General features: G+C 37.0%; 1 protein-coding gene across 50 annotated transcripts in view; it reads left to right on the forward strand.

Annotated features, from left to right (window-relative positions):
* CNTN4 (contactin 4) overlaps window positions 1-27,393 on the forward strand; it is a 1,001,048-nt gene that overhangs the window by 732,971 nt on the left and 240,684 nt on the right. For all 50 annotated transcript variants that reach the window (XR_014823611.1, XR_014823612.1, XM_084989189.1 and 47 more), the window contains one exon: window positions 22,978-23,073. Coding sequence is in view for 48 of the 50 variants with exons in the window: in XM_084989189.1 (XP_084845315.1) it covers window positions 22,978-23,073 (96 nt within the window). In the remaining 2 variants the exon portion in view is untranslated. The remainder of the gene's footprint in view (window positions 1-22,977; window positions 23,074-27,393) is intronic.

Consider the following 27,393-nt stretch of genomic DNA (forward strand, 5'->3'; position numbering starts at 1 on the left):
AACAGTAAATCCTACAAAATTAATATGGGGGAGGGTATGTATCCTGTGCATTTTTAGAACATAGATTCTGAAATGTCAGTGTTCATGGGAACATTCCCCTAGTGAGTAAAGATTTGAATAGCTATCATAAAGGGTAGGATCATCACTGACACACCACCAATGACCTGAGACGTGGAACCTCTTTGGGGAAGTATTGTTTTCATTATGGTTGATGAGGAGCAGCAAGTACAGTTGCTGAATTATTTCTAAAATACAGGCAATGAAATGAAGGAAGCTAAGTTTGTATAAAATGCTATAAACAGGATGCCAGAGTTCAGAAGAAAAAACCTTCACAATTAGTTTCATCCTAAAGGGAAATAGGTTTAGTTGCTGGAAACAGAGGTCATGCATTTCCCTCTCAGTTCCTATCACATTTTTGCTTGTGTCTTCATAGCTGTAAAAAAGCTTGTTAATCACCTTATCTATTCAGCAAGCCTGTTAATTTCTCTTATTAACCTATGAAATCTTGTCGCATGAGGTCCAAGTGCAGGTTTTAAACCCTTGCTAGGACTGTTAATGATATGGCAGAGTTTCTTCATTTCCAGCTTGTTCCCATAACCATCTGGCTTATTTCCATATATTATGGGGAAAGGGATTTTTTTTTTGGCTTTCTTTTTGGATTTGGGGCCCTTCATTATTGGTGATTACTTTCATGAAATGTGGCGTGGTCTGATCTAACCAAAGATAGTTGCAGTTATTGAGACCCTAGAGAATTTTTCTTTTCAGTTTTTGATCACTACTCCTTGAGGGGCTTTTAAAAGATTTATTTCTTATTTACAGTTCCCAAGAATGATTTATTTGTTTCAACTGTCAAATTTCCTAGACCTTTATGTTAACTTCATTTGCGGCTACTAGTAGGGCCTTGCCTGACTCCATGTTGCATAGGAAAAATAACAGGGAAAAAGGTTATCACTTGTTGCTTCCATCATGGTTACTGAATATGCAATAAAGAGAACAGCAGAGTTGCAACCTCCAGGTTCTGGGAAGTTGGAAGAACTCATGTACCATTCAAGTAACCCACTCCTAAGTATGAGTCTTGACGAATGAATAACTCATATTCATGTTTCAGAAAAATGACCAACTGCCACCTCCCACTTTTCTGGTAGGTTGTAACTAGTTGGGAATACCAAATAAAAACATGCAGTGCAACACATCTTGTTTTATTTTCAATTTATGGCACAAATTTTGCAGCATTAGTTTAGCATGTTTCAAATCCACCATTCCTCCAGATATATTTTTGTCCATTCACCTCTTTTCATAGTTTGGAACAAATAATGAAAAACACATGCCATGTTTTACAGAATTTGATTCTAAAAGTTGATAATATCATCAAAGAAATATTTCAGATAATGTCTGGTACTCTATTCGTTGGTGAAAAAAATAGCACGATGCTCTACTGTACTAATTCTAAGTGTATGCTTAGGATACTGATTCTAGGAGAGATCAGTGATGAACAGGCCAAAGTTTTGGTTTCTGCAGGAATTCCAAAAGACTTTGGTGCTGTAATGTACATTGTATACCCCCAGGAAAGAGATACAGGGAATAGTAAATCCCCAAATCATTTGATGATAAATCCCCTTTTTGTTCATAGAAAAATGGTTGTTCTCAGAAACAAGTAAACATGAGTACGAATGCAATAAACATTAGCACCGTACAACACTGTGCGTGGAAGTGCAGTGAAAATGTCAATTTAGATTCTAATCCCAACTCCGTGACAAACAGGGCACTTGATGAAAAAATGTAATGACTCTGGGCTTCAGCTTCCTTTGGTAGTAGGGATAAAAGATCTCTTGAGTCTTTTGAAAACTTGGAATGCTGTCATTCTCTGCCTGTGGTTGAGTAGGTTCTTGTATCATACTCACATTTCCATTCTGTAGATTTGATGGTGTCTACTAGCTTCAGAAAAAAAATTAGCAAATCCAATGGAATTTTAAATGGAATATTTAAGTGGCTAACATGAAAAGAGTTAATATTTTTAAAGTATCAAAATCATGGAGAAATGATCCTAATTAGGCAGGTTAGATATCAAAATTGGAACTAGCAGGCTGGCACTTTGGTCTTCTACCCAAAGAAAGAGTTAGAATACATTTGGGCATATCACAAAGTATCTGGGACAGGGAACAGGTCAGGGGGTGAAGGGCTTGGGCCTTTTCCTGATGCCATCCCCCCTCCTTTCTCCAAGGTTTGGTGCAAAGGGCATCACATATGTCCTTTGTCTATCCAGTCTTGTCTGCCATTATTCTTCTCCAAAGAGCATGGAGAGGAACTTGTAAAACTAGAATTTGGTGAAATCTCAGTTCCCTTTTTTCCCCACAACTCAGGTGACTGTCCCACAGTTTAATATAATATACAATATATTATATTAAATAGCTATGAAACATCCATTTCATTCCTAACAGTCTTATCTTGGAGGAATAGAATAGTATCTTTTGATTCAAAGTTGTTTTTTATCCAAAAAAGTGTGTATGATCAATGCAAAAACTAATCAGATTTATGTAAAATTTGATTGTGAGCAAAGTAATCTTTTTATTACACCTAATTTTTATGTGTTCAATACTGCAGAAAATTTAGACAACTCTCTCTCAGACTTCTGAAAATTACTTTTTTATCCTTTCATTAATCACCAAAACAGCTGGAGGAAAGAACAGGGTGTTTTGTTCTCACTGTAGAATTGTTGTTTAGTGCTTTCTTGACACAAGACGTAGGAAGTTAAGTTTGTTTGTTTTCTTCTTTTAAATGAAATCCAAGTGCATTTCAGTTTGATTGTGTACTTGATCTTATACAAAAAAATAGAAATTTAAACAAGCTACATCATAAGTTGAACAAACTGAAATTGTTAGCTTTTACCTTTTTTCTTCATTGTAGTTCTTAACAAAATAGAATAACTGGGAGAAGTCTTTTAGGATTATATCTGAAAGTTTTCAAGAAACCCAAATGAGGAAAGTTAAAGAACTCATCAATATGGCTGACATGAACTTGAGTTTTCTTAAAGCCAATCAAGCAGAATCTTTTGGCATCCTTGATCTAAAAATACCACTTGATTAAATTCACTTTTCAATATCCTTTTTAATTCCATAGTATGCTTTTTAATATGTCCTTACTTCTCTGAGAAAAAAATGGAAATGAAAAGCTGGAATCTAAAAATAAAATCCATACTTAATACACAAGCTAAATATACCCCCAAGTTTTCTCATTGCTGCATTAATTCAATGAAATCTAATTTAGGCTAGTACCAGTGTTCTGAATAAAGATGAATAAGTATTACCAGTTTGCATTGTGTTTCAGCTTCTTTCTTTAAGACTTATCAGAAGAAATGTTAATTGCTTAAGTCCTTACATAAGATGTATGTTCTTTAAAGTTCTCTGGAAGAGATTAAATGAAGGATGGCAAATAACTGTGTTTATTTTTAGCTTCATCCTATTCTGTTGCTGTCCTCTCAAAGTGTTCATCCTGACTTCAGCCCGTTCTTTGAGTTGATTTTCCAGAATCTTTATAATCATCATATTGCTCACTCCATCACCCACACTGCATACCCAAATTTCTCTCTATCTCTTGTTGTTTACCAAACTGATGAACTCTGGTTCTACAGGATATAAATAAGGGCACATCCAATTGTACAGGGCTCAAATAAGTTTAGGAAATGATGGATAAAGTTAAATATATCCCTTTATTGTAGATTTTTTCTGCACTATGAACTATAAATCTCTAAGAGATCAATATATTTTCTTACCTTCTGCAACAAACCAGAAAACATTTTTAAAGCATCTCTATTTTATTAGATTACTCTGTGGAAAACAGAATATGATTCCAGGGTGTTAACAATGTCTGCATTATGACCTTTTCCCACCTTTCTAGCATCCATCATATCTCTTATATTTGCATGAACACCTGACTGCCATTTGGTGACCACACTGAATATACTGAATACCTCTTGATCTTTGTTCAAGCTGCCCCTTCCACCAGCATTCTCTTTCTTTGTCTCCTCTTGAAATCTTAATTTTTTTTTCCAGATCAAGACTTGAAGTTATGTACTTGGATTTTTTTTCTTTTTCTGCCAAAAAAAAAAAAAAAAATGCTTTCATCTTTGTCATCCCCTAACACTTTGTTTACACATCTCTGAAGCTCTTACCAATGTCTGTTTTGAATTAGGTAATTGTCCACATTCCCTGAAAGATAAGGGATCCTTCTGGGACAGTAGCTTTATCTTAATTTACCTTTACATCTTTCATGTCTTAGAACTCCATCACATAATAGGCAGTCATTCTGGTTGAACAGAATTGAATAACCACAAAACTGTAAGTCAAACCATGTCACTCTTCTCAGATACCTGCTGTGGCTTCTACTTTAACTCAGAATAGGAGCCAAGGTCATTACAGGGGTACACAGTCCCTACATGATCGCCCACTCTCCCTGCCTCCGTTTACCCTTGACTTCATCTCTTCACTGCTCTCTCCCGCACTCTTTCCACTCTAGCCAGATTGGCTTCCTGATGTCCCCGACATGCTCCAGAGCCTCACTTTGAGAGCCTTTTCTTCTAACTGGAATGATTCCCCCTAAATACTTACCTGGCTAAATCCTTCCTCTCCTTTAAATATCAAGATTGGGACTCCTTGTTCTAATGTCATCATCTTCTTGCTCTGACTCACCCAGACTCTATTATAAATTACAACTTTGCTCCATCCTCCAAGCTCTTCCAATCCCTCTTACCCTGTTCTGGTTTTTGTTTTCTTTTTCCCATTGCTTCACCACCTTCTAATATATTATGTAATTTAAAGTGGATCATGTTTATTATCATCCTGCCTCACCTGGCTGGACATAAGTTCCACAAGCACCAGGGATATTTGTCTGATTTCTTTATTGCTGTGTCCCAAGCCCCTGGTGTAAGGACTGGCCTATATTAGGCACTGCATAAACATCAGAGAATAGAGTAAATTAACATGATTTGTATCCCATTTTCTAGGACAGCCATTTGAGCTATTTGTCACTGTATGTTTATATAGAACTTAGTAAGATCAGGGTGGTTTTTGTTAGCTTTCATTTTTGAAAAATTGGTCTCTTCACATCAACTCACTCAAGCTGTGAAGGCAGTAAAATATTGCACCAATTAAAATATTCCAATTAACACTAATCAGGAAGAGCAATATTAATAGCACAGCTGAGCCAGATTGTTGAATCTTCATAGCCTCACCTATCACTCTAGGCACAGTATGTCAATTTCATCAGAGAGTTTTTGTTCCATCTAATGAATTTTGGTAAAACAATGAAGTCCTTCTTCAGAGGGTAAAAATAGAGGATTAAAAAAGTGATTCCCTATTTTTAAATACCAGTGTTTTACTCTTTAATCCAATATAACTCTTCTTTCATCATCATCATAGTTAAAAACAATATTTTATGGCACAACAGCATAAATCAACTATACATCAATAAAAAAACAATATTTTATGGCATGTGCACTCCATCAGAACACTGAGATAGGTTTTTCGAGCCTGACAAATATGAGATGTTATTCTTGCCCTCAAGGAGCTTACAGTCTCCACCACATGTTTTGGATTCTAGTCTCAGATCATTTACTTATTTTTTCCAGTTTTATTGGGATATAATTGTCACACAACATGGTGTAAATTTAAAGTGTACAATACGTTGATATGATCCATTTATATGTTGCAAAATAATTTCCACCATGTGGTTAGCTAACATCTCTGTACACATCACATCACAGAATTCCATTTCTCTTTTGCGATAAGAACATTTAAGATCTCTCTCAAAAACTTTCAAAAATACAATATAGTATTTTTAACTATAGTTCCCATGCTGTACATTAGATCCTCAGAACTCAGTTGTCTTATAACTGGAAGTTTGTACCCTTTGACTAATATCTCCCCATTTCCCATATCTCACAGCCCCTGGTAAACACCATTTTCATCTCTATTTCTATGAATTTGGCTTAAGATTTCACATATAAAGGATATTATACAGTATTTGTCTTTCTCTGTCTGACTTATTTCACTTGATGTGATGTTCCAAGGTCCATCCATGTTGTCACAAATGTCATGATTTCATTTTTTCTTTCTCATGATTGAAAAGTGTTCTATTCTATTCACACCATCTTATCCATTCAGCTATTGACAGACACATAAGAAATGAATGTGCGATCTCACAGAAATAGCTGCACTCCCATGTTTATTGCAGCACTTGTCACAATAGCCAAAATATGGAAACGACTTTATCATTTACTTATAAGTTTAACTATAAGCAACCTCCTTCATCTTTCTGATTTCAAATGTCCCCTTCTATACAGAGAAGTTCATATTTAATGCCATCCCTGCCAACTTCACAGAGATGTTTTAATGATCAGATGAGTTATGAGTAAAAATATTGAGGTTATTTTTTTGGGGGGGATATCTTTTTAGGGCCGTACCCATGGCATATGGGAGGTTCCCAGGCTAGGGGTCGAATCAGAGCTGTAACTGCCAGCCTATGCCACAGCCACAGCAATGCCAGATCCGAGATGTGACCTGCACCACAGCTGTGTGACCCACACCACAGCTCATGGCAACACTGGATCCTTAACCCACTGAGCAAGGCCAGGGATTGAGACTGCACCCTCATGGATACTAGTCGGATTTGTTTCCTCTGAGCCATGATGGGAACTCTGAGTTTTTTGTTTTTATTTTTGTTTTTGTTTTTGTTTTGTTTTGTTTTTTACTTGTTAAAAATAAGTACTATGCAAATTCATAGAGGAAGTAGAATGGTGGTTACCAGAGGCTAGGGAGAGGAGGAAATAGGCGGTTATTTTTAGTGGGTGTAGAGTTTCAGCTGAACAAGATGAAAAGAGCTCTGGAGATGGATGATGGTGGTGGTAGTTGCATTATTAATGTATTTATTTACATGAATTGTATACTATAAAATATCTATGAAGGGAGGTTTTCCATTATGTACATTTTACAATGATAAAAAAAAATGGAGAAAAAAATACACATATACCAGACAGTCCATATTAAAGGACTATATTCATTTGGCTATGTGAATTAGGCTGCCTTTGACAATTAAGATAGTCCCAGATCCAAGAAAACTCAACAAAAGTTCAGTGGCCTTTAAAGCTTTTGCTTCCGAAGGAGAGCATTCTTAGCAACTCCAAGGAATAAAGAAAATTCAGGTGAAACTGAAAAAAAAAAAAGAAAAGAAAACTCTGCAAAAATAAAGCAGAGTTGTTTTTTTTTTTTTTAAGTACTGTAAAAATTCAAGGAACATATCATCTTTGGTCTAGTTACTGCTACTTTTATTACTACATCTAATAGTTTAATGTTATCATTGTCACCATTGCTACTATTGTCATCATCATAGTCATCTTCTTCATAATTATTATTTTACCTGAGACATGACCTAAGAGAATAAAATTTCTGGTATCACCCATTTCTGAACTCTGTAAGATGCTAAGTACTTAACTACTATACTTTTAATTGAGTGCCTGCAAAGTATCCAGCCTGAACTAGATGTCAAGTATGCATTCATGATCTGTGAAATTTCTCAGTAATCCCAAGATCAGTACTCCCAGGAGCCCTCGTGGTCATTTATGGACATGTACATAGCAGCAAAATATTTGAATCACACTACACACATACTTTTCCCGCTGAGGTTGAACAAGGAAACTCTTTGCCTTCTTGTTTCAGCTCTCATACTATAAACAGCGTCCTTTTTGTAGTCTATTTAGTGTTATGTTTTTGTGCATTTTTGTGGTCATTGTTGGTAATTTTGCTGTTTAAAATAGCTCAAAGAGTAGTACTTTAGTGCCGTCTAGTATACCTAAATGCACGAAGGCTGTGCTGTGCCTTCCAAAGAAAATATGGGTTTTAGGTAAGCTTTATTCAGACATGAGTTCTAGTACTTGTTGGTATTGAATCAATGTTAATCAATCAGCATTATATAATAAAGTATATTTAAATATAAACACATATAAAACAAGGTTAGTAATGGATCAGTTGATGAAACTGCTGTGACCAGCACCTCACAGAAACCTAACCCTGTATTTCCTCTAGCAACAACGGCTTGGTATGCATTAAATCAGTGTATGCAGCAATTTTATAAGACATAATTACCACCAATGATGAGAATCGCCTATTGATACTTGATAATACTGTGTGTGGTTGAGTGCAAGGGCTTAAATGAGAACAACAAAGCTTTAATCTTTTTGGAAAAAAATTAGGGAATATCCTTACACTTTTGGAATAAGAAACAGTTTTTTGGGTAAGAAACTAAGACAGCCATAAAGAAAAGGTTGATACATTCAGAGAACTTCCTTCATCAAAACATACTAGAAAAAGAATGGGGAAGAAAGTCATATAGCAGGAGAGGATAATTGTAAAAATATAACTGATGACTAGAAGGTCCTAAGTAAAGAATGCCATTGAATCAGTAAGAATAATATAAAAATCCACTAGATGACTAGGTAAGTGACAGGAACTGGCATTTTAAGAATGACAGAATGTAGGTGGCTCATAAACATGAAAAAACAACTTTATTAGTAACCAAAGAAATGTAAACTAGAAATAATGGATTGCCATTTTATAAGCCAAATTGACAAAACTTAAAATAGTAAGTGTTAGTAATGAACAGCAGGAATTCTCATTCAGGCTGACAAGGCTGAAATTTGTACCAACTAATTTAGGAAACATCGTATAAATCTCCTGTGAACTAATAAATCTCAACTTTTTTTCTTCTATACTCCTAGATAGGTACCCTCTAGAACCAGAGCAATTCTTGAAAATATTCCCAGGAAGCATGCCTTCGTAACAATTTAGTTTATTATAATAGCAAAAAGTAGAGAAAAGAACTATCTCTAGACAGTGGAAAGAATGTATAAACTGTGGTAAATTTTTACAAGTAAGTATTAAACCACAATGAAATGAATGAACTGCAGCTGCCTCATCAAGGTTGCCCCTCAAAGGGATAATGTTAAACAAAAATAGCTAAGCCTCAGAGGGATGCCCAGTACAATTCCATTTTCATAAAATACACATTACTTTTAAGATTAAGCAATACATTGCCCAGGAATGTGTGTGTGTTTCATAGATATAGCTATAGATATGATAAAACCATTAGAAAAAATGCAGAATGATAAAATAATCAGTAATGATGCATTCACAGAGGAATATACGGGACCTTCAAAGTTACAGGCAGTGTTCCATCTGTAAATCTGGGTATTAGTTTCACAGGTGTTCATTTTATTATACTTTAAACTCTACATAATCATCATATATTTACTTTTATGAGCTTAATGAGACATACAATAAAATATTCAAAAGAAAGAAAAGCATCAGGTTATTTGGAACCAGACAGCCTGGGTAAGAAAGCTGACATTATTATTTATTACCAATGTGAACTGCAAAGTATTATTTCACTTTCTGTGCCTCCATTTCCTCACAAATAAAAGAAAATACAGTAGTACTATTTCATGGTATTGTTGAGAGGATTAAATGAGTTAATATCTGAAAATCACTTAAAATAGTACCTGGAACATAGTAAGCACTCAGTAAATCTTTTTTTCTTTTCTTCTTTTTTTTTTTTTTTTTTTTTTTTAATGCCATACCCTTGCCATATGGAGGTTCCCAGGCTTGGGGTCTAATCAGAACTGTTGCTGCCAGCCTAAACCAGAGCCACAGCAACACCAGATCCGAGCTGCATCTGTGACCTATACCACAGCTCACAGCAATACCAGGTCCTTAACCCACTGAGCGAGGCCAGGGATGGAACCCACAACCTCATGATTCCTAGTCAGATTCGTTTCCACTCTGCCAAGACGGCACTCCCAGCACTCAGTAAATCTTAGCTGTAGTCACTGGTATTATTACTGCAACCCAGAGCCACTTCTTAATTAGTACCAAACTTCCAGCTCAGCAAGAAGGATGAAGCATTTCAATATCACATACGTTCCAGGATGCTTCAGCAGCATTCTATAATATCTTCACTAGCTCACCCAACTTCATGCACACTTTGGAGACATTTAAAAATGTCTCTATCACTTGCTGTGCTGTGGAGCATCCTTGTAACCATGGCTTCATCTACAGTCTTTAAAGGAGTCTGTGGAAATCCAAGTGCCACACTGAGGTTGAGACTGTAGAGTTGCTGTAAGGTTTCTTGCCACAGAATAACAATGGGATATTGCACTGACATCTGAAAACTCTAGCATTAAAGTTGTGAAGCAAAGGCACACCCAGAGACATTGAAATGGAAAATGATCTCAGGAGTGACATTGTTAAGATGGCAAGATGGCAGGTCAGTGCTCCGAAAATGAGGCTGGAGCTGGATATGAGCTTGTCTCCTATGAAAACCGGAGCACTAATCGTTGCAGTGGTTGGCAGAGTCTAGTCTAGTCTAGTCTGGCAGGGATTGACTAATAACCCACCTGAACACGCTTGATACTACAGTTTTCATAAGAATCCAGGCTCATGTTGGCTTAGAATGAGGCAGTGCCCTGCACTGTTTGTGAGCTCTGACCTGTAGGACAGGAAGTAGGGAGAATAAGCACAGTTGAGATGGAGGATAAACAGGTCATGGGTACTAACCTAAATTAAAACCAAGATCCAAGGTCCATGCCTGGGTCCATCATCTGTGCAAATGAAATGTCGAATGAATCAATCACGCTAGCAAAAAAGACTTCATTTCAATTGCCATAGCACTTTCTTTCTCCCGCTCTCTCTCTTCTTAGTGTTGACTGCTCTCTTGGTACCTTGAAGTAGAGTTCTTCGTGTACTATCTAATCTAAATCATAAACCTTTTGAGGTCAGGAATCATGTTTGATTTACCCTGATATTCTCCACAGCATCCACCATACATGGTACCTTAGGTAATATTGATGGGGAATAGGAAAGAAGAGAGGGAGTTCAGATTGAAGAAAGAATGCTGTTATGGACTGAATGTTTGTGTCCTCCCCAAATTCATACCTTACCTCACTCCTACTCCCACCAAAGTGGTGATATAAATAGGCAGCCCCTTTGGGAAGCTTGAGAGCATGGAGCTCCCATGAATGGATCATTGCCCTTAAAGGAACAGACATGGAGAGCTGCTTCTCTCTCCCTCTCTCATTTAAGGACACAATGAGAAAACAGCCCTCTGCAAACCAGGAAGCAGTTCCTCAGTAGACACCAGATCTTTCTTCATGTTAATCTTGGACATCTTAGTTTTCAGAACTGTGAGCAATAAATGTCCGTTGTTTCAGGCACCACATCTATGGTATATTTGTTATCGCAGCTTGAACAGACTAAGACAAACAGTGAGATCTTTCCACCTCTGAAATTCTCTGACTTTGTCAAATTTCATAGGCAGAAAACAACAACTATATCTAAATCAGAGCATAAATTATCACAATCCTAGCTTGGTAATTGTCTTCCCTTAGGAAATCAGTGTATATTTACTATGTGTGCTCAGTTGTTTCTCCTGTTTCTTCACTTCTCTAGAAGTTTTTTTTTTTTTTTTTTTTTTTTTTTTTTGCCAAGCACTCTTGGAAAGTGTTAGATGGAAGATGAAAATACTTATTTATTAGTTTACTCAGGTGTTACCTGAACCAAGGTGACTTCAACTTCAGCTATAAAAAGATGCAAAGCTAAATCGGTACGCTGTGTTGCATGGCAATATTTTGTGCCTTTCTCTGCAGCTTCATTGGGGGCCAAGAGCTGAGTCAGCAGAGGGAGAGTGATTTACTCCTTGACATTTGGAGGTACAATGAGAAGTAACAAGCTCCTACTTTTATATTTTCTTCCTCTTTTATAGCTTTCATGCCAATGTTCCCAATCCTGTTTCCCTAACTTATTCTTTATGGCACTTATCACTATCGCGGACACTGTGTCTGATTTATTTATTTTGTTTATAATCCTTTCACCCACTTTAACCTCTTTGAGAAGAGAGATTCTTTTATGTTTTGTTTTAGTTTTCAGTGATGTAACCCCAGTGCCTAAACAGTGGCTGGCATATAATAGGTGCTCATTGGAGGCATGTTTTAGGTACTGAATGAATCTGTGTTAGTTCTCAGGGTGTATTTAAAAGCAAGGGGCTTGAGTGATGACATTTTCCAAAATTGGCAGGTTTACCACAGTGCAGCCTAATCTCTGATTTCTCTCCGTGAAGAGAATGGTGAAACAGTGCCCACAGCAAAATCTAAATAGATGATGAATAAACACATGGCTTGCATGTATATTTGATGATGGTTTTATTTTCAAAACTGCAATTAAATGAGATAAAAATATATGGTTGGAGTTGCCGAAGCAACTTAAATTCAACATAAATAACAGCTGCTCTTCATCTGGGAATTTCATCTATATACAGAATTTTTCATGCCCTTAAATTTTTTTAACCAGTGTACAGCCAATTCAGCATCCAGTAACCCAAGAAATGCTTTATAATCAGAGACAGAGATGGGAAAGAGAAAAGAAATAGTCCTTTATGAGCCAGTGATTAAAAAAAACCTGTTACTTCCAACAGCTTTGATGTCCCCAACATAGCTGTATGGCAAAGTATGTCCAATTTCTTAGGAGCAATGAAGTTAAGCATGACTGGCATTTTTCTTTATGAGTCACCAATCCCTATTTTATTAGTTCAGAAATCCAAAATTGGAGTACATAGTGAAGAGTATTCTATTTGCTTCCAAAGAAAAACTTTTCTGCAGAGCTTGGGTGTCAGGTTATACCGATAAAGTTCACCTCTCCCTTTAAACTTAACAACCAGAGTAATTTCCTCCCAAGCTGCTTTGGGAAAATGTCTACTTCTTGGATAGAATTAAGAGGCAGTTTAAGTATAGGAACATCTACCTAGTTTTACATATGAGCAGGAAGAAAGAAAGTGCTCCTCCTTCCTTCAGAGACTGCATCCACTGCCGATAAGTGTTAGGCAAATACGGTCGTGATCTCATTGCTCAGGCTTATACCGCTGAAAGAGTAATACAAGTAAAGAAATGGAATGAAAAAGCCTGAGATGAAGCAATTTCCTTTCACTTTGAAGAAGGGTTTTTCATGACCACTTGTATGGCTGGTGGATATGTGGTCTCTGAGTTTTCTCATGATATATGGCCTATATATCTCCATTAGTAATAGCTTCCCAAGGTTTTTCCTGTAGATTAGTGACTTGATGGCCTCTTGATACAGTGCCTTTTCAGCATTTCCTCAGAGAATATTCATCCTCCTATTACCTGAATATACCTGATTTGCCCTCTAAGGTTGCCCGTTTCTTAAGAAAACTGGTAGTGAATTACACCTTGCTAATTTTAATTTTCAGAGGGGAAAGAAAAAGCTTCTGAAGTAAAAAGTTCACAATGAAGAATCATGTTTCTTTCTGTCAAAGTTGCAATGAGCATAAGTCTGTCAAGTTATAGAATTCTCACACTAGGTGAAGAACATATAATTGTATGATATATATATATGCCTGACTAGCTGTTAACAGCCCTGATCACAAATAGCAACAGGCCCATGCAATTTGCATGATGTTGTTTCATGTTTTCTGTCATCTCAAGTGTACCCTGGGGCAGGTGTCAGTGGGTGAGAGGGTGTTTCTCTTGCCAAGCAATGAATTTGTTTCATATGCTGATGGCATCCTAATCTTAGTGTATCTCTAAGCTTTTCATTTTAGGGCAGGATAGGTGGCTTAGTGCCCTGGATTAGAGATCTTTTCTTCAAGTTATGTTTTAGAGGGTCCCTAGCCATTGAGCACACAAATGTCCTTTGTAGCCAAGATGCTGAAGACAGTGTGTCATGGGGACAAATGCAAGAAAGTTCACCCTACTCTAAGAAGTCTCTCTGACCACCACATCAAGTCACACAGGAGGGAGAGCAATGCTCAATGAATACTAATTAAGCACCCAATATATATCAGCCAAGTTTTTGGCACTGTCACAAATGTAGCCTGATTAAGATTGAAAAGATTCTTGCCTCTCTTGAGCCTTCATTTGGAAGATTAGGAGGGACCACAAACCAAGTAGCGTATCAGTGAACAAAGGAATTGCAGAAGCTGGTGTTGAGCCCTAAGGAAAACGTCATAAAGAGGTGGTATGATGGAGGGTAACTGTAGCAAGGAGGTGCTACACTCAGAGGTTGCTGCTCTGAGGAGGTGACATTTGAGTTGGGTCCCGATGAATGAGCATGCTAAGCCAAAAGAGGAGTAAAGAGCATTCCAAACAAAGCGAACACCAAGTTGAGTTCAAAGGCCCTGAAACAAGGCTAACCTCAAGGTGTTTGAAAGACAGAAAGGGAAATATAGATGTTAGACTATAAATAAGTAAGGGGCAGCATAGCGGGGACTGAGACTGGGGATCTGGGCAGAGACCAGATCCCTATGGGCCGTTGTAGAGCACAGTGAAGTGTAGTATTTTGCTCTAAAATTTGCTAGGCCAAATGATTTCTGAAACATTTGTTTCTCTTTGCGTTGTGTAAGTATGAAACCAAAGATAGAGAATGCAGCTGCCTAACCATTAACACTCCTGAGTCAGGATGATATGCGAAAAGAGATGAGCTCCTGTAGAGAAAAATGCTGGTAATAATAGCTTGTGTTTTAGGGCACCTGTCTCCAAAGGAGAACAACAGTATTTACGATGCCATATTGTACTCATCCCAGTAACCTCATGAGTTAGATAGGTGTGCACTTTTATGGAACACACAGGGAAACTCAAACATTTTAAATTGAGTTGTTCCCTGGCTTCTTAAATAGCATGAAGGTCTAGATAAAATAGAGCATGTCAAAAAAATGAGAAGAGAGAAAAAGACTAAAATAAGAGATAAAAATAGCTATCAGCAAAGTCATACACTTACAGAGAAAAGGGCATCAATGCAAACTTTATTTTCTTGTAAAGTCAAAAAATAATACTAGAAGGGTAAAAAAGTATGAGTCTGAAATAACAAATCAGATAATCAACAAGTATCATTTCATTTCTGTTATTTAATTCAGTATAGAACAGAGACGTAATATATGAACTTCTGGATCAAAGATCTGGAGTCTAATCCACACTCTTCCTTATAGGAGGACTGTGATCTTGGATATTGATTTTTTTCTGTATATAAAATAGAATTAGTAATACTACTTACCTCAGAGTTGTTGTGAGGATCTAATAAATGAATACATGAAAAGTGAGAAATTGTGTTCTTTATGTAAGCTACTTGAAACAGGCTTTATATTTTTCCCAGAGCTAATATTTATAAAAGTGATTACATTGCCAAAGCAGCCCCCCAAATCCTCCCTAACATGCACACTGATTATGCTATTTTAAGTTCTTGTCTAGGTTTTTTTTACAGAAAAGAAAAAGTAGGAGTCCCTGCTGTGGTGCTGTAGGTTAAGGATCTGTCGTTGCCACAGCTGTGACCTATCCCTGGCCCAGGAACTTCCATGTGCTGCTGGTGCAGGCAAAACAAAAAGAAAAGAAAAAGTGATGTGGTAATGTCTTACAAAAAGAGAAAGAGGAATGTAACCCCTTTTGCAAAATACGGAGTGTCTGAACCCAGACAAATTTGTTCTTGGCAATCTCTACATGCCTTTTCTCATCCTTCTCATCCTATTGTTTTCCTTTTCCTTTTCAATTCTTCTACAAAATAATATAAAATAATCCATACTTTTTTATTTATTTGAGAGGAAACAATCATATTGAATTAATTTATCCTTCACTGTAAGTGACTAATAGCAAGGTAATGCATTTGCAGCCATTTATGGTTTTAAAGTTGCATTTCTATGATTCCAAAGTAATCCCTAAATTATAGACTTTCCTCTGACGTGATTAAAGAGAGAGAAAAAAAATTCAGATATTCAGAGGGACAACATAGTGAGGGTCGGAATCAGCACCTGGGAGAACTCCTCAGAGTTCTTCCTTTATTACTTAAAAATAAGTTCTATAAGGATTTTCAAGGTGATGTCCGTAGCAGTAGCATTAGTCTCTGAAAGAACAAGGTCACAGGCCATTTCTGTGAATGAATCGTTTGTAAATTGAGTGTACGTTAACTTAAGAATATTAATAAGTTCCTTTGTTACCTCTACAAAGATCTCCAGGAAAGAGATTCACTTTTCAATGTCAAACCATTTTCTAGAATTATATTTTAGTCCCCTACTTTTAACTACCAACAAATTGGGGCATTAATATCAAATATTTAGCGTATCTATAGGTTTTTGTTTTGTTCTACTTAGTTGTTGGAGAGGTAAAATGGCTGATACCAATACTTGGACCAAAAAAAGGAACTCAAAAAGTATTTGCTGGAGATTGACTAAACAAACAGGGAAATTAATAATGTAAGGAAAAGTAAGGTACTGAAATACCTGTTTATTAAATTTTGTATTCACATTTGCATTTATAGTCATTCTTCATTAGTGTAAACTTCTACACCTTTAAGCTTAATGAGTAAATGTATAAAATCTGTAAATAATATAATGTTCATCTTTTATTACTATTTTAAAATAGCATATTTTGGGAGTTCTCTGGTGGGCTATCAGTTAAGGATCTGTCATCATCACTGCTGTAGCTCAGATCACTGCCGTGGCTCAGGTTTGACCTCTGGTCTGAGAACTTCTACATGACGCAAGGCATGGCAAAAAATAAAGTAAGGAGTTCCCATCATGGCTCAGCAGTTACCAAACCCGACTAGCATCCATGATGATGCTGGTTCAATCCCTGGCCTTTCTCAGTGGGTTAAGGATCCAGCCTGACCATGAGCTGTGGTATAGGTTGCAGATGCAACTCAAATCCCCCATTGCTGTGGCGAAGGCCAGCAGCTTCAGCTCTGATTCGACCCCTGGTCTGGGAACCTCGATATGCTGTGTGTGTGGCCCTAAGAAGATAAAAAGATAAATGAATAAATAAATAAATATATAACATGTTTTGTATCCTTAATGAAAGATACACAACATCTGTATCTACTGGTTTATGAAAGTGATGTTTTCCACTTTAACATGAAAAAGTAACACAAGACAAGCCCTTGCAGACATATCATCCTGGGAAGTTTTTAAGGAAAATTATCTGAATTCAGTATATGTGAGTATATCTTAATTGTAAGTCACACAAAAAAGTATATTCCATGCACTGCAAAGGATAAGGTATCTGGTTCACTTCAGCATCAGTCTAGACTTGAAAACACAATTAAGACCAGCAAAAGAATATTTTTTGAAAGTCTTATCAGCATATTTTGCCACAGTGGGATTGACCTGATTTACTCTAGTGTTACTTTATCTGATAGAGAGTTGGAATCACTAGCTTTTTCCCAGAGAGTCACTTTCTGTAGATTTCCTGTGATGCTCAGAAATGATAACGATATAGCTAACATTTATAGACTACTCACTTTGGGCCAGTCATTGTGTTATGTTCATAATCTTAATCTTCAAAGAGCCCTGTGAGTGAGGAATTATTGTCCTGATATTAGAGATGAGTAAAATACTGAAGTTCATGGAAATACGTCACTCACCCACATGGTACAGCTAGAGAATGAGTGAGAATGCCTTCTGACTCCAGAGCCAGTGTGTTGAACCATTATACAATTCTTCCTCCTGCTATATCCTCTCTCAGAGGAAAACCCAGTCAACCATGCCAGTCTCACTAATAGTTTCTTCCTTCTTCCTGTGTGGAAAGAATGTCAAAAATGTGGCTTTACAACTCATAAGGTTTTGTCAAGTTAGACTTATTTTCAGTATGAGTCTCTAGAATCCAAGAACCATGCAAATGTGCATCTACACCTGCACATGCTCAAGAGCAAAGTCAAGATGTAATTTTAAATATGCTGCATGATAATTGAGTTTTAAAGTTATGCTCCACAAATACCTCTTTTCAAATAAATGGTACAGCCATAACTATGGAGATTATATTCATAACAGATGTATCGCTTGACCGTTTTTCCAAGCTTATATTGATTTTTTTTTATTGATTGCTTCTTTCAAAATTGAAGGAAGCAGTTAACAAAGGCAACTGGTACTGACAATTTCTTATTCTGAGGCCACCCTATGAGATTAATAGAATCTAGTTCTACTTAAGTCATGAAAAAAGTGCATTGGTATTTTTTTCACTTAAAGTATTACTAAAAATATGTGCATTACTTGCATTTTTCACTGTATCATTTTTCCTCTTTCTTTTTCCTTTGTGGGTTTTTGAAAAAACATGATATGCGTTATCTCAATAACTTTTCCTGGTCATTTAAAAAAACTGAGCTTCTTATGTTCTTTTCTGGGTGGTCTCACCCTGTGAATGGCTTGAACTCTTCCTGTTCATGTGTGTGATGGACAGTCCCTTAATGATGGTCTAAAAAAGTTATTCTTTCTTATTTACTGTTATTACTTCTCAAAAAATATCTTGGTGGAGTTCCTGTACTGGCTTAGCAGGTTAAGGACATGACATTGTCTCTGTGAGGATGCAGGTTCAATCCCTGACGTCACTCAGTGGGTAAAAGTTCTGGCATTGCAGCAAGCTGTGGCATAGGCTGAAAATGTGGCCTGGATAGGGTTTGATGTGGCTGTGGCATAGCCCTCAGCAGCAGCTCCAGTTTGACCCATAGCCCTGAAATTTTCATGAGCCACAGGTGTGGCTCTATGAGGGAAGGAGAGAAAGAGGGAGGGAGAGAGAGAAAGGAAAAAAGAGAGAAAGAAAGGAAGAAAAGAAAGAAAAAAAGAAAGAGAGAAGGAGAAAGAAGGAAGGAAGGAAGGTAGGTAGGTGTCTTGGATTCTCATTTTTGTTTTCTTTAGATAACATACAGGTATTTTTTGTAAACTTAGCTCTTCCTCAGCTCTAAACGTTTAGTAATTTTCCAGATAGGAAATACATGGACATTTTTCTCCCTGCACTTTCTGATTTACTCTGCAGCCTGAATTCCAAATGTTTTCATATATTAAGGTTTTTTATTATTTATCACATGTTACAGCTTTAAGACCTTTGTTCACTTTTACTCCTCAAGGAATTTAGCTGCTAAAACACTTCCTCTCTGCTCTCAATGAGCTACACATTCCAACTATTATAGCATGTTTAAAAATGTTCATATAAAAATAAAGTGCTAATATGATATTCTATAGGAGAATAGAGGTTGATTATTTTCACAGAAAAATATGACATGAAAACATACCTATCACAAAACCGTGTTTTTTAGTACATGATTTCTGGAAAAATTTATGCAAAATGCTGATGGATGAAATCAACCCCAAAATGAATTTTTTTAAAAAATCATTTGTTTGAAAAAAAATAAAATAAAATAAAATAAAGTCCCCGAGTCACTTGTCAATGAATGATACACAAAGCTGGAAAAAAACCGTTTTTAAAAAAACCACAGTACTTGGATATGAATTACTTGTTGTATTTATATATCATTTATTAGGCCATATCTTTAGTAACTAGCTACACAGAGCTAAAGGGAATACTACTCAAGTTTCATTGTTCAACTCCCTTCCTAAAAATGCAACGATCCTACTTTTTAGTAGAACTGTTTCTGATTGTTTTCTCCTCATTCAGCTACATCCTTTGCCCTTGATGTCTAAAATCTCCTCATTAAACCCCCTCATCAAGTGCTCATCCACAAAGAAAAGCAAAAGAATAGAAGATTTGGAATCAAATTACTGACTCATCACATTTGAGTTGAAATGTGGATTTTCTTACATATTCACTGAAGATCATAAAATTCATTCAAACAAAACTTTTTTGTGTGTGTGTCTAATATGTCAAGTACCTAGTTTGAATGCTTACTTTCACTGGCTTTTACTAAGTCAGCGGGGAAGTGACAGATTCTGGGGCTTGAGAGCCGTGACTTTGGAGAGAGGCAGATGACTTTATGTTCTTCCAGCCACTTTCTAGGTGTGTAAAGAAAGTTCTGAACGTCTCTGAGCTTCAGTTACATTGCCTGCAAATTGCAAATTAAAACTATCGTGGACTTAAATGAGACTATATGAAAATTTCTTAGCATGTGGTATGGCCTCAATACATTTGGTGGGTAGATGCAATTATTGATGCTGGTGCTACAGCCATAGTGACAGAACATTAACTATAATGTATTCTAACTAACTTTGAGTGTCTGTTACTACTGATCATTACCTAGTACCAAGGCTTTGGAGTTAAAATGACCCTAAATACAATAATATCTCTGGAACTATTTCTGGGAAGGTCCTGGCAATGAGTGTCCATGTTTCAAAAAAATACCCATTCACATGCATAGTTCTTTAATTCAGAAAATTATCCTGTTGCTAGCAATTAGGATTTGAATGGATAGTTATATCTGAAAAAAACAATAATAGACATGCAATCTTTTCTTAAACTTGTGCATAAATATAGTGGAATTTGACTACCCTCTTTAGCCCTCTCTCTATAGTGCATTTTCTATTCAAAACCCATTCTTAAATGGAAAAATTGGAGTATGATTTGTCGCTGGATCACAGCATTCCTCAGTGGACAGAACAAATATATATTAAGCACCAAAGTTGTAGTATTAAGGACTTTGTGTTTTTCAAATATTACCTCAATTAATCTTTTCCTATCATTCTTATTTTAAAATAAACCCCACTTATTCTCATGTTATTCATGAGAAAATAAAGCCTTGTCCAAGGTCAACAACACAACTTGGCATGAGATGATTTTTCAAACCCAGATCTGCCCAAATGCTATCTTTCCATTCACTCTCTAGGTAGCGTTTACCATCTGGAATTTATTTCAGTTAACTACTAAGAATCTTATCTAAATATTTCCTCAAATACCAGATTAATGTCATTTTTCTAACTGCCCAAATCCTGTGGAACCATATAGATTCATAAACTAAAAAGGAAGAAAGGAAGAAACAGCAATATAGTTCTTGTAAGCTCAATAAGGATACTTAAAAAAATCATGGCATGCAATTTGCATGTTCTTTTCCATTTCTTAAGGTACTTCCTCTAATCAGAACCATGGTGGATTTTGCCGGGATAAGACTAGATCTCTATTATCCATCAGCTCTGAATTTTTCCTGCAACTCTGGAAATTGAATAAGATGTCTGTGCAGAAGCTTAGATGGCTTATTCTAAGAACCTGTATGCAGAAGTGACAATTCAGAGCGATTCAATGTTACTTTTAGGAATAGTAGTTTATAGTATTAATGCCATAATGAAGTTTTTAAACTCCCTGGTCTTTGAAGGTTTCTTAAACCATTTCCTTAAAGAGAAGGAAAAATTGGAGTACCCTTGTGGCTCAGTGGGTAAGGATCTGGTGGTGTCACTGCAGTGGCTTAGGTTGCTGCTGTTGCAAAGGTTTGATCCCCAGCCCCAGAACTTCCACATGCCACAGGTATAGCCCCCGCAAAAAAGAGAGAGAGAGAGAGGTAAAAAAAAAAAAAAAAAAAAAAAAAAAAAAAAAACATGCCCTAACCTCACCTAGTGCTCATTGCATAAAAGTTTATTACATCAGAAATGTAATTTAAATCATGGTCTTGCTTGTTTTGTCCAGAGGATGTGCGTGTCCTCCAGATACCCCTCTTTACACCTCATCTTTGACAGTCTTTGGGTTCCCATGACTAGATATTATCTGTCAGTCCTGCCCACTCAGCCCTTGGGTCCCTACAGGGCAGAAGCTATGTTCTCACAATGTTTTTATCCTAAACTGGAAACCATATTTTTATAAATAGTTAATAAAAAAAATACTGTAGGAGCTTAAACTTTGTGTAATTCCAGAAGACACTGGTAATCAAGACAATGTATGTGTATAAATTTTTTTTAACGTTGTGCATGCTCCCTAAAACCAAGCCCGGGTTTGGAAACATTTCATTTTGTAACTGGAGGCGGGCTGTCCAGGTTCATTTCCTAGCTCCATCATTCACTGATGTTGTACCTTTTAACACATTCTGTATACCTCTCTTCTCTAGTCTGTAAAATGAAGACCTCAGTGGTGCTTAACTCATATAATTGTTGTTCAGATCACTTGAGATAGTCATCATAAAATAATTAGAAAATGTCAGCATGGAGGAAATAGTCAATAAATGTTACTAAACATTGGTGTGCACAGGTACAGGGCTTGCACCCCTACAGGACACATTTGGCTTAGAATAATCCTCAAATCCAGTCAGCAGTTATTACATCCGATGTTTTAGATAATTAAAAACACAATGACAATTAAAACACTCCTTTTTGATAGGATTTACATCTGGAATGATGAAAGAAAAAACATTTTTTGAAACTAATATGTCTGTCACTTTATTAGACATATGTCTTACATTCACTTATTTTTATTGAAAACCACATGTTTACTGATTCCACTGGTAATTTCGGGGTTTGTAATGTCTTATCTCTCTAATCAGATTTGACCTCCTTGAGGAAGGGGAGCTTTCTTCCAAACAGAAGTTAACTTGGGGAGTAACTTAAAAATACTTACAAATACACAAGAACTTTAAAATAACTATATGTGTGTGTGTATACGTCTATTTGTACGTTGCATGTGATGTGTGTATTGTGTGTGTGTGTAGAGAGAGTCATATTCTAGATACATATAGTATGACAAACATAATTGTAGATAATGATTTGTGGAATGAACAGAATTGACCATTAGAATATATGAATTTACATTCTGATAATGATATTTAACTACAAAGAGAAATTGGAGAGGTCACTTAACATCATTAAACCTTAGTCTCTCCATAAAACTTTCTGCAGTAATATAAATGTTTTCTCTATCTCTCTCTCTGCTGTCCAACATGGAAACCAGTAGCTATGTGTGACTTTTGCACACATAAAAATGCAGCTAGTATGACTGAGTAAATGAATGATACATTTCATCTGATTTTACCTGCTTTTAATCTAAGTTGGCACATGTGGCAAAGGGCTACCCTATGGTATAGATATAAAATCAAGGAGGATAGAACAATATCACATAAAAAGAGGCTTAAGTTGAATTCCCCTGGTTTGGGTGCTACAGAAGTAGCTTTTGAAATATGGGTGCTCTCCCATAATGTCTTAGGACTTTAAATTTTAAACCTTTTTCTCTATTTCTCCCAACAGATCTGGAAAACTTTAAAACAAGAACGAGAAGCACTGTGTCTGTACGCCAAGGTCAGGGGATGGTACTGCTGTGCGGCCCACCGGCGCATTCTGGAGGTAACTATCAATGCACTGAAATGTGCGCACTTCACTGGCTGCTATTTTTCTTGCTGATTATTCTCCCTCTTGGCACTAGCCAGGGGGACAGTGTCATTTGTAGAGAATCCCAAAGTCCCTCCGTGTCGAGGAAACATCATTGTCAATGCCTCCCATAATTAGGATAGGAAAATATCAGATTGTGCAAATGTTCCATCCCTCCATTGTCTATGTGGCACAAGGGGAAGGACACCTGAGTCAGTCAAATTCAGAATCCCATTGCTTGCTAAAGCCGTGTCGGTAAAACCACTAGCACTTCTTCCAACTTCATTATATTTAAAGATGGCCGTGCTTCCTTTCATCTCATTGATCTGTAAGAAGATCAGACCCAGAACCAAAGTCCCTTGGCCGCAGAATCCAAGATGACCTTGTGAGGGCGGCTCGTAGTGGCTAAATTAGTTAGGAATGCATTTGGTTGCAAGGCCCTGAAAACCCATTGACAGACTTGGGTTTGGGTTGTTCTCAGACATAAGACTTCCGAAGATATGTCACGTAAAGCTGGCACCACTTCTTGGGGGTATCTTCCAGGACTAATGCTCTTTCTCTGGTCCTTCTCTGAAGTCCTTAATGCAGGGAATGGCTAAGGTGCCAGGTGTGCAGTGCAGAAAGGTCGAAATCAGAAGAGGCCAGGACAGATGTCAGAAGTCTTTTCATTGCAAGTTGCTTTTGTATTATGGAACATTTGCTTTATCTGAGGATTTTAAGTGCCTTTAATTGTCACCCCAGTGGCAAAAAAAGACTGAAAAATCAAGTGTCTTATGCAGATATATGATAGCCCTAAAAAATCAAAATTTTGGTAATAAAGGAGACTATGGACAGACTCTGTGTAGGTAACTTGCAGTGTGTCTGCTAAAGGGACTAACGACTGAAAGGCAAATCTGACTACACATAGAGAGTTCAGTGGTGTGGAGGTTTAATAGCTAGTGGCATTTTTTTAGGATTCCACTACAGTTTGTACTAACAAGATGAGTAAGCTCCATTTGTGGTATTGCTGGCTAAAGTTTAATTTGATATCTGTTTTCCTTGTTATAACCTTAATTTTCTCTGGCTTTACATGTACTTAAGAAAGAAAATACTTTAAACTGATAATTTGAAAGCATTGTTTTATTTTTGTCCTGTCTTCAAAAGTTTTAACTTTTCCTTCTCACCTAATGCCTCAGCTAACATTTTTAGCAGGAAATAAAAATAAGCAAAAAAAAAAAAAAAAAAAAAAAAACAAAAAACAAAAGGCTTGCATTTTCAGCAGGATGAATAGAAAAGCAGGTAGTCGAGGCACCTCCCTCTGCAATCTGCCAAGACTGGAGGGAGAATATGGAATTGTTAGGACTCTGGCTATTTGAAGAGAATCCAGGTTAGATTTCAGGAGTTTCTGTTGTAGAAAATTGGCTTTTTCTTTAGGACTTCATTTTTCTTTCAAGTTAGTATCAGATCCATTACATTTGGAGTACAGGACATGAGTTCTGTTCTTTGCTCTGTTTCCAATCATTTGATATTAGGCTACTATGTTCAAATGCTTCATGCAACACTTATCTCTAAATGAAATGATCAAAAGCAATCTCTCAGACCCCTTTTAGCCCTATCCTTTCATAATAATAACTCAGTAAAGACTGAACATAGTTATCAAGTATGTTTGCATTATTGAAGTCCTGTCCTTGCTATGAGGAAACCAATTAACTGGACATATATTTACATTAAAAGGATGTTCACTCACACTAAGAAGTCACTTGTTATTATGAAATCTGACCAAAATAAGAATGGAGGATTTTGCTAATTTTTCCTGCTGTCTACCTTAAGTTTTCACAACATGGCAGCAAATCTGAAAATTAATCTGGTAGCATATTGAGAAAAAAAAAAGTCCCCCATGACTTCTTGGTATAATATCTTCCGGAAAGACAGAACACAGGAATTGCTGCTGTGCTGCTCCTCAATGAGGTACCTGAATACCTTCCCCTTCCCACAGAGAAATATATTAAAAATTTCTGTAGACAGCCACTGAAATACGCTTGTCTCTGCTGGCAGCAGTCAGCAGCTCTGAAATCCCATTCCTTGAGCTGTGCTGACATTCCTGACAGTCTTGATGGTGAAAGACAAGGAAATAAATATTCTCATTATGGGTTCTATTAGAAACAGTGAGCTCAAGTAATACTGTGGGCAAGGCACAAGGCAAGGAAATTTGCAAGGAAACAACCAGGTGGGTCTGGAAGGTTGTAAAAGAGCATCGCAGATGTCCATCAGTTTGGTGCAATGGAGTCAGTGATTATCTGATGAAATCCCCCCCCCACGGTATTTATTCAAAATCCCCCTATGCAAACTATATAGCAGTGATTCTCTCATTGCATCTCCAGGCTGTGACCACCTTAAATCTGGCAGAATCACCAAGAACCCGTTGGACGTCTGAGTATTTTAAACCCAGCATATGGTATCCCAGTTTCTATTGTAACAGATCATGCAGAGGAAAGGAAATGAGTCAGCCTTTTATTATATCAGTGGGATACGGAGTAATGGCATGAAATCCATTGTTAGGGATGCTTCATGTCTTATTTCAAAAGCTGTGCAGTGTCAGACCTTCTTAGGGTAGCATAGAAATGAGCAGCGATTAATCTATTTTGAGAAGCACTTCTATCAGTAGGTATTGCCAGTACCCTTCCAATCACAATGTATAGTATTTTCCCCATCCCTTGGTTAATTTCTACAAATTCAGATGTGATGTCATTACATAGATTGCACTATTAAATCTTAATCCAAACACCAAAAAATAAGAAATCACTATGAAGGTTGGGGCTCTGGATGTCTGTGATACTTCATATTTAAAACGAAGATTTTATGATCCAGATTTTTCACCTTGCTTTCTATCAGCTCCAAGGTCATTTGGCAGCAGGAATTCATGATCTTTAGCCAGGCACTCATTAAATAGGAATAGAAACGAGGTACTTTGAGATTCTTCCTCCTTGTCTACTCCTTGTCTACCAGCCAGCTTACTCACCACTGAAATCTCTATGAATTGTTCATCAAGGGAGGTTTTTGTTTCCTCCTTCCTTTTATGTGTCACCAAGATCCTTGCTACTCCAAATGTGGTTCATGGGCCAGAAGCATCTCTCTCCTGGAAGTTTGTTAAAAAGGCAGAGTCTTGGGCCCCACACAGGGGCTACTGTATTGGAATTCGGATTTTATTAAGATTTCCAAGTGATTCACATGTGCATTGAAGTTTGAGAAGCCCTGAGCTCTACCTGTGGTTCCCACACATACCTCTGACCTCTGGCCAGGGGTATACAAGAAGCTGGCGCATCGCCAGGGCAGCATGTTCGAGCCACAGGTGCACAGCCTTTTCCTCTGGATATTCTGATAGCATAAACTGGGGTGAGTTCCCCAAAACTATTGTTCTAGTTGACTCTGAGGCAGTACCAGCTTTAAGATCCACCCACTTTTCTCACCTTCTACAAAAGTTCCCCCTGCTGAGGTGGAGGGCTTTGATCCCCACATCAAACCCAAGCAAAAGGGTTGGACCTTTCTTACGTCAAATTCATATTTAAAGTAATTGAGGAGTTCCCGTCGTGGCTCAGTGGTTAACGAATCCAATTAGGAGCCATGAGGTTGTGGGTTCCATCCCTGGCCTTGCTCAGTGGGTTAAGGATCCAGCGTTGCCGTGAGCTGTGGTGCAGATGCGGCTCAAATCCTGCGTTGCTGTGGCTCTGGCATAGGCCGGTGGCTACAGCTCCGATAGGACCCCTAGCCTGGGAACCTCCATATGCCACAGGAGCAGCCCAAGAAATGGCAAAAAAAAAAAAAAAAAAAAAAAAGACAAATAAATAAATAAATAAATAAATAAATAAAGTAGTTGAAAATACAATATAATCACCTCAGGCTTGACCTTGGATTCCTATATTTTTGACGTTGTTAAGAGAGAGGAACAACGAAGAAAAAACTGGCTTTGTCCAAGGTATTAATATTAAGAAGTAGCATTTTACATTTAGATAGCTCTTACAACATTATTATTAATAAAAATGTGCCTTCATAGAATACAAAAAAAGAAAACCACATGATTCTGATACTGAGATTATTTTTGTCATTAATGAGTTTTAGAAAAACTACCTATAATTGTCTCTTTTGATGTTTTTTACACAGAATATATCCCCGCTAGAGTTAGATCCCGTTCACATGGCACCAGATTGAGAGACCTTATAAGATAGTATCTGGAGATTTCATTTTGGTGTTTGTAATGCTTTAGTTTACATTATGTTACCTTTTCATCCTCACAATAATCCCATAAGAAGTAAGGACATG

Source organism: Sus scrofa, chromosome 13, assembly GCF_054392235.1.
Source record: "Sus scrofa isolate SSC_HxYL_T2T_F1_AM1 chromosome 13, Sscrofa_HxYL_maternal_Yorkshire_Landrace_v2.0, whole genome shotgun sequence".
NCBI lineage: Eukaryota > Metazoa > Chordata > Mammalia > Artiodactyla > Suidae > Sus > Sus scrofa.